Here is an 8,403-nt window from a genome sequence, read left to right on the forward strand (position 1 = left end):
AAATGTTCCCTCTCAATATTTTTCGCACAAATGTTTTTTATTGTCTTGACAAGCTGTTAACTGAAAGGTGAATACCTGTTCTCTTGCTATGCAAGCATATAATGCTTCTTGCTCTTGTTGTGGCCGTCCGGCACGACCAAAGAAAAACATAGATCCGTTGAGACTAGGCACGATATCCATCCGATTGTCAGCATTTGTTTGATTTTCCATTAATACAAAGTGGCCCGTTACATGCTCCTCTCTGATTATTAGCAATGCAGCCATTTTGTTGCCTTAAGAAATCATAAAAGTAGAACGTACAACCTTTTATGATCGTTCGCCTCCTGGCGCAGACGCTGACCCACACGGTGATCAACCTTACAAGATTGGCAATGCCCTTGACAAAGCTTGTATCGCCATTTATGTCGCACTTCACTGCGTCATTGCTGTGACGGCCTATCCCGCTGTCTGTGTGACGTGGAAAAGGTTACCGCCCCGCTGCCCTGCAAACCTGAGGACCTTGCCGAGGATGAGGACTTCATGGAAGTGCATCGTATCCGACGGGCCTTCCTCATGATAAATTCCCTCATTCCAGGAAATCCCGTCCAAAATTTCATTTGGAACCTGAAATTAAAAAAAAATTGCCGACTACATGAAAAGCAAGCGATCAGCAAGAATCGCATTCACTTGTGTAGGGCTCCGCTTGAGTCTTCCCACAACCAGAGAATTAACTGTGCCACACGGTGTGCTTAATGAGTTTAAATATTTTGTTTACCTTGAATGTCTATTAGGGTTAACTGACGCGCCTTACTTGCAATGTTGATGCCAAATAATGACAAGCAAGTTTCATATCATCACTATTCTAGAACATATATCTAGGTGGATAAATGCTATTCAAGTGGACTCTGTTTCTATACCAATATTGAGCGTCATGTCCTCCATTTTTGTTACTTCGGGCAATCGTCATTTTCATGCTACGCTTAGAGAAATGAAAACACAGTCCCTAGATTGACTGTGTCAGCGCCTACTACGCGTCTTCATCATCAGAATCTGCCACGTCCCCGTACCTCCACATCCCGATCCGGCCCCTCCGCGCAAGTTCTTGCGCCTCTTTCATTTCTTCCACCAGATTTACCGCCGAAGATTTGCCAAGTTTTGAAATTACTCCATCTGCTTGCTTGGAGAGTCGTGCTAGTCCCTCCTCTACCATCAACTGATTGAATGTTTTCATTGAAGTTGCGGGAGAGGAGTCCTCCCCTTTCTCCTGCAAGGAGACCAAGAGCGTTCCCCTTTCCAGTCCGAACACTCGAGCCCGGAGTACCTTCCCATAGGCCAAGCGACTGAAGGCCACGGCCGCTTCATGCCCGAAGTCATCTTTGAGACCTGGCGCCCGGAGGAAGGCTAGCTTCGCTCTCTTTGCCTGCGCAGGCATGGCTGTGAAAGAAGCGTCGAGGGTACGTACTTGCGACCTTCCCACTATAGCCTTGTTTCCGTAGTCAATGAACGAGACCATAAAACCCCCTCCATTACTCATGGATAATTTGTCTTCCACACGTGCACGGTACCACAAGGGTCCGCTTCCATCATCGAAAAGCGCAGCCACGATGTTGCCCTTACGAGGTTCAAAGGATATTGCATTTTCACTCCTACCTTCAGCTCCCAGTGCCTTCATTTTCTCACCAACTTTCGCCAAAACTTCCGTATTGCTGGCCTCCTGGTAGTAGAAGTGGACTCCATCGACGATCTCACTGACACTGACCTCCACCGGCTCCTCGCTCTGTGCGACCGTCACTTCCTCCTCTTCCTCCGCCTCCTCCACCGGCACTGACCATATGCCTCGTCTGGCAGCTTTCGCTGCTACCTGCGCCTCCTGTAGAGCGTTGACAAATGACGCGGGCAAACAAGTCGTTCCCCTTTCATCCACTCTGGCCAAACCCAGCTTGACTAGTTCGAGGCCGAAAGGCAAACGTTCTCCTCCACCCGTTAAGACCGATACGCTACCTAGAGCCACACCATTTTTATCCATGTCCGCAAAGGATACTTCGATTGTGCGCTGGTGCAGATGCTGACGTGCGTGAGTCTTGGCATCTTCTCCAAAGGGATCGCCGGCGCGAGCGTTCTTGTCTCCGGGCACGGCACTTCCACGAGGAGGGTTAGGGGTCCGAAGAGAAGTCAATGCCAGCATCACGCTGCAATTTTCAGAGGGTATGTAGACTTTGAATCGTGATCCCGAAAAAACGTATTCCACCACTGCGCGCACAGCTGCCTCCCGCTGCAAGTGCGGCAGATAAGAGCGAGCCTTTTTAGAGTCCAAGCTCAAATCAGTCACGCGGGGGGGGAGGGGTGCAGGTCCTCCCGAAAACATTCCCTTTTTCCCCGCTTTAGCCGCCGTTTCCGCAAAGAGCAGGTCATCATAATTCTCGGCCCGTCCTTCGTCTCGGTGCCGTGTCACAACAGCCAACCCCTCCTTGACAAGCATCTCCGCCACACTCCTTTTTTTAGCTCCCTTACCAATAACGACCGAGGCATAAGACCGCTTTTCCTTTCTTTCTCCAACGGCGATCTCCCTTTCATACTCTACCGTTACTACCACGCTCCTTCCAATTATCTTCTCCCGCAGAAATTCTTTCGCTTCGGCTGCCCAAGGTTCCCCCCTGTCTCCTTTTTTGACGTTACCTTGACGCGGAGCCCGAAGCGAGGCAAGAGAGATTTTCCGCTCCTCTCCAGCCTCCTTTCCGGTTTCTACCTTGACTACAAGCAAATCTCCACCTACAACCTCGATCACGGTGCCCACGAACTCTTTCGAGCCTGTTACGGTCGGGGGGACATATCCTTTCCAAATCCTCAGCTGGGCAGCTTTGGCCTGTCGTTCCGCCAAGCGATATTGCAAGACATTTTCACGCGACGTGAAGTCAATAGAAAATTCCACAATACGCGCCAGGCCTGCCTTCAGGAGCTCAACGGAGATGTTCCCTTTGGGATGCGAGATTGTGCCATACAGCGTCCCATACTTGTCTACCCCGCCCACTACGACGTCCACGTCTCGATGCAAGAGGCGAGTTTCCGTAAAGTTTCTCGACTCTAAAGCGTAAGGCTCGGGCTTGGACGCTGTGCCTGCAGCGACTGTTGTTGCACCGGCTCCACCATCTCCAGCCGCAGAGGCTGTTTTTGGAGGGAAATTGACGCGAGGGGCTGTAATCCCGGCTAGGGAGAGATTCACATAAGTATGACTATCTAGAACCAATGCGCGAAACGCGCCACCGTCGCGTACATATTCGATTGTCATCCGGGTGGGCTTGCCCTTGATGCGTTGCAGGATAGCCTCTGTGTCGACGCCCGGGCCCCACTGAACTCCTTCCCTAGTTGCCCCTTCTCCTGCTTCTCCGGCATGCAAACCCTTCTTTTCTGCAAGTGCCTCAGCCTCAAGTCGCACCAGCTCCTCCAACTCGGGACTAGCCTCGCTCTCGTTTCCTGTTCGAGGAAGGCGCACACGGGCCCACCCCTCCTTCACCACTGTGCGATTTAAACTTTCTCCATTCAAAGTGATGGTGCCGAACTCCCGATTGTTTAACATAGGCACGGTGTAATCGACCTTAAAAGATACCTGAAAGCCCACGCAGTGGCGGCGCAAGAACTCCCGTGCGGCCCACCCCCATGGCTCCTCCTGGGCCATCCCCGTCGGGCCTCGTGCCACACGCGGCGCCATGAGTGAAGATAAAGACATCTGCCTTTCGGGGGGCGGCCCGCCTGTAGAACGGCCTTGTAAAATGAGCGTATCTCCGCTTACTACGGCCTTGACAGTCGCACTTCCTTCAGCCATGTTTTATTAAACTCGCGGAGCTTCACGTAAGCGGAGAAGAGTTTTCGTCGCCTGCGCATGAAGGACACAGGGTGTGAGTGTCGGTCACTTTTCTGAAAAGAAACATTAATAATGCATGATTGAATATAAAGGACCACAGATAAATCACCACTCCAGCCTTAGACATACTCACTCTAAAAGGGTGACAAACTACATCCGAGACCACAAGAAGTCTTAGAAGGACAACGTGTGTCGTCTCCAAGCTTGTCCACCATGTGCCTAACCAACGCACCGATTTTAAAAGGTGACAGGACTTGCGTGTCACGCTTTTCGGTGATGTGTGGCAACGAGACAAATCTCACCGCACGCGACTGTATACTTTACAAAAATGACCCGGGGTGGGGCCTGAAGGTTCTCCGACTATTCTTCGCTCAGCCGCTCGCGTTGATCCCGGCGATGCATTTAAGGTCGAAGTCCCAGCATGCCAGGAAACACAAACCACGAAGTGAGGGTGCACCACAGGGATCATTCGGAAGAGTGATTGATATAGAGGGCGATTTGCTACATCGTGCAATAAGTGGGACCTTTTCCTGCAGTCCGCTCCATCGTTTCGTGCTTTTGGGCTCAGCCTCACGGTCACTTAAACGTTCGTCTCTTGGGCCCACAAGTGCGCCACTGTTCCTGAATCATGGCGCCAAATGATACGAAGACATGCTCATTTCATTTTCTGAATGGATGGCATCCTGCGTCATTTAGGAAGCAAGATAACGCCTTACTTTATGAAATGACTTCTCCCCCTGCTTTCCTCAGGGCTCCTGCAGCAAGAACCATGGCGAGTGGCGGAGTCGGATCCAAAGAGAAGACCGTAAAGCCTCTAGGCTGGATATGGTTCACGGGGATTGTGTTGGGCATAGCAGCGTGCCTTCCATACGTGGTCGAATTTATGTGCTCGAAGGCATACGCGACGCATCGGCACGGTGTGGTGTTGGTAACGGATGCTACGTCGCCCGTGGGAAAAGCTACATGTCTTGCTTTAATGGAAGATGGTTATGCGGTACGATTGAGGGAATGGTCACAGAGAGATGTAAGGGTTGGATAATGGATCACTGCCGGGAAGGATTTTATGTGCAATGCAATCCTTGGCAGGATATTTCTCACTCTCAGGCTCTCGATGGGTTGTTGGGACGACTACATTGAGGTGAATATGGAAAAGAGTAGGCTCATTCAGAACTCACGGCCAGGTATACGGCGGAGTACGGAGTGCGTCAGACGAGCGCGTGGTCACAGAGCTCGACTCGAGGAAGCTTCTGCCCGTGGTGCTTGACATGCAGAACCCGGGCACCGTGGAAGCCGCGGTCGCCAAGGTAGGAGGGCTACTCGTGTGGAACGCCTATGTACTCAGCTTTACTTGGCTCATGTCCTGAGACTGTTTCTGCGTCGGTAATTGGTACTCTCTTCCTCTTCTCTCTACTCACTACCTTGCTCGCGACTTTCCCACCGGTGCAGGTCAAGTCGGAGCTTCAGGGACGACCGTTTACTGCACTTGTCAATACCATAGACGCTGGGGGCGCTATCAGCCCGATTGAGAGCCAAGACTTGTCATCTTTAAAGCGCCTTTTTGATATCAACACCTTCGGCACGCTAGCGGTGGTGCAAGCTTTCCTCCCTCTCATTCGCGAGCATGGCAGCCGTCTCGTTCTCATGTCCTCACTCTGTGCTCACCTGACATCGCCCTTATTCGGAGGCCTGTGTGCGAGCAAAGCTGCCCTCGAGTCCTTGGCGGACGCCCTCAGAAGAGAGCTCGCCCACTACCGAATCTCGGTCTCGTCCATCGAACCGGCCGTGGCTTTCCCAGAGATGCCCGAGGGAGGGAAGGACACTGGGGCCAAATCGGCAGCAGCGGTAGAGCTAGACAGTAAAGTCTACGCCCACTTGTTTGCTGACGACAAAGCTCGGGCCCTAGTCTCTCCCAGTGCCAATGGAGGAGAGGGAAGACGCTCTGGGACAGCTGTGGCGGAAGCTGTCGCGCAGGTCGTGATTCATGCAGTGTCAAGCACACACCCGAAGCTCCGTTATCCTGCCGGATACATAGGCCACCTTCCCGCGAGTGTGGCCGCCTTTATCTCGTGGGGCCTACCAGGGCGCATGCAAGATCTGCTCTTGGCATGAGGAACCTGAGGAGAAGGGGAGGCTCGAGCGAGAGAAACAACGAGGGCGGTTCAGCCGAATGAGACAGACAGAACATCCGGGGGAAGAGGGAATGGGTACACAAGGAGAAGGGAAAACGTGGTGAGGGAAAGGCCAGGTCAGCTTCAGCTTGAAACCACCACTTGCTTGTGCTATGAGTTGTGTCACGTGTTTCTTTTTGCATGAAGGAGGTTTTATACAAACTGTTTAGGCTGAAAATGAGAGTTTAGCCTAGCGACGGGAAGCAGAAAATAGATAACAGAACAATCAATGTGACATCGTCGCCCACGTTGGGAAAATGTCGGAAATGCAAGCACTATGCTTACTGCTTACAATGAGACGCTTCCTTCCATATCGAACTCCTTCTTCTGTCAATTGCTGCTTGCCTAGAAGCCCTAGAGTGGCAAAAGGCGCGATTCAAGCCAAAATGGTCTACCCTCCCCTCTTTACAATATGAAAAATCCTACGTTGGGGCCAATTTTAGTAATAATTGATCCATTCTTACTTTTTACAACAGCTTCTGTGTCGACCTTTGCTGCGATCCTTCTCTGCAAAAGAAGACGTGCGCCAGGCGACCTCAACTATGTACAATGAGCACCTTTTCCGATTTGTATTTTTTCATAATCCTTCAAAGTGGAACGCCCATGTAATTAAAATGATCGTCGACCTTGAAGGCGAACAAGAAGGAATTGGAGCAGTAAAAGTCTTCGCCAGTATCGTCACAAAGCTAAGTGCGGGGAGGGGAAGAGGAAGCGGATCGGCAAAACGGTACGATCTTGGGGTTTCATTTAAAAAAAAAATAAAAAAATGGCACTCGACGGAGCGCAGTTGATGCACCTCTGTATGCCCCCTGCGCACATGCCGGGAGAAGGACGGAACGCATCTCACCCACGCCCGTCAGGACAAAGCTGCGTTGATTCTTATCCCAAACCGACCCCTCCTACTTCCATACCTCATACTTCGTTTGCTCCTCGTTATAAAAAACCTCCGTCGGGGCATGCCAGAAGCCGAGCAGTATCGGAGGGACATGAGGAATAGGGTCCTGGGCATGCACAACGCGGTAGTAGCTCGTAGGAGCATCTTGACGTCTAGTTAGGCCGATGAAGTTCATGGCGAAGGCTTGATTGCCCACACGAGGTTGTCCTATTGTGTGGAGAAAGTTTTATTTTCCGTGAATTTGATTGCGGGCATGATACCTGAAGAGGCACGCGGCAATCTCTCTATTCGACAGGAAGGAAGTGATCTTATGCCACGGACCATATGTATAGAGGGCTTCTATTCGCACGGCACGATTGCCTTTGAGATCAGCAACTGCTAGCATCGCCAGTGCTCCGCCTAACGAGTGTCCAGTGACCCAGAGGCTGGCACGAGGAAAGCGAGCCAGGGCATAGCTCAAGGGTTCTAAAAAGGCGGGGGCGAGAGCCTGTTACAGCGAGAGACGGCAAGTGCAAGTGAAGAAGAGTTGACTTCCATAAATCTAGAGAGAAGCGAAAAAAGAAAAAAGATATTGCATGGAAAGCATTCACACCTGCTCACCGGGGCTTTACCTGATAGTCGGCGTAGAAGCCGGTGTGCACTTGGCAACCAGCATCGGCACAGGGTGTGTAGCCCGTTAATTCCCCATTCAAGTTGTTCGCCCAGGCCGCCAGGTCCCCTGCCTGCGTACCAGCAAAGACGAGTATGATCTTATTGATGTCAGAGTCGTGCACGACCAAGCCAGATACACCTGTTCCGTTCACTCCGCCGGAAAAACGGAATGCTTCGGCGTGACTATGCAGCTGACAAGAGTTGCAGGACCAGTTTCCGCAGCCCTCGAGAGAGCCACAGGAGTAAGCAGCAGCACAATATTCTGCCATGACCTTGGCAACCACCTCATCGTACGCGGCTATAGAGCAACTTGGAGTGTCTCCATGCGTTGCAGTTCTTGGAGGAGGTTGACGAAATTCCACAGCGCATCCAGCGGCAAGCAGCGACAGCAGAAGAAATAGAAATGACGCATGGTGAGTGCGGATGCAGCTTAATACTCCACGTCGCATGATATTCCGGAAATCCAGGGAAAGCTGTGCATGAGTGGGGGAGAGTGCTGGCTCGTGAGTGCAGTGTATGTGTATGGGGCGAGACGTCCGCGATGAGCGAGGCCCGGCCAGCCGCTGACCGTCGAACTGGCGCGGGCGGGGCAGGGAATATTACGACTTACTCAAACAATCGCGCCATTCAACACACAAATGACCCTTTCTGGAGGCTTCAATTAACTCTTCACGGTCTCAGTAGATGAGCATTTGCTCCGCGCCGTGCAGTTTGCATGCACCTGAACGGTACAACCTCCCCGTCTGCTTAGCAGTTCTCCCTCGCCTTTTCACCTGCAAACAACTACACTTACAGATGCATCTACCCACTTTCTTGGTTTTAATTGCTTCTTTAACGTCGACATCCAGCTT

General features: G+C 51.7%; 1 protein-coding gene across 1 annotated transcript; it reads left to right on the forward strand.

Annotated features, from left to right (window-relative positions):
- Positions 1-4,585: 4,585 nt before the first annotated feature.
- Positions 4,586-8,029, forward strand: NGA_2108800 (short-chain dehydrogenase reductase sdr; the record flags this gene model as incomplete). Its single annotated transcript, XM_005855616.1, has 6 exons — positions 4,586-4,832; positions 5,020-5,142; positions 5,285-6,692; positions 6,918-7,108; positions 7,223-7,388; positions 7,513-8,029. Coding segments are annotated over 3 exons (1,033 nt in total), but the record flags the coding sequence as incomplete, so codon positions are not given.
- Positions 8,030-8,403: the final 374 nt, after the last annotated feature.

The sequence above is a fragment of the Nannochloropsis gaditana genome (assembly GCF_000240725.1).
Source record: "Nannochloropsis gaditana CCMP526 unplaced genomic scaffold scaffold153, whole genome shotgun sequence".
Classification (NCBI taxonomy): domain Eukaryota; class Eustigmatophyceae; order Eustigmatales; family Monodopsidaceae; genus Microchloropsis; species Microchloropsis gaditana.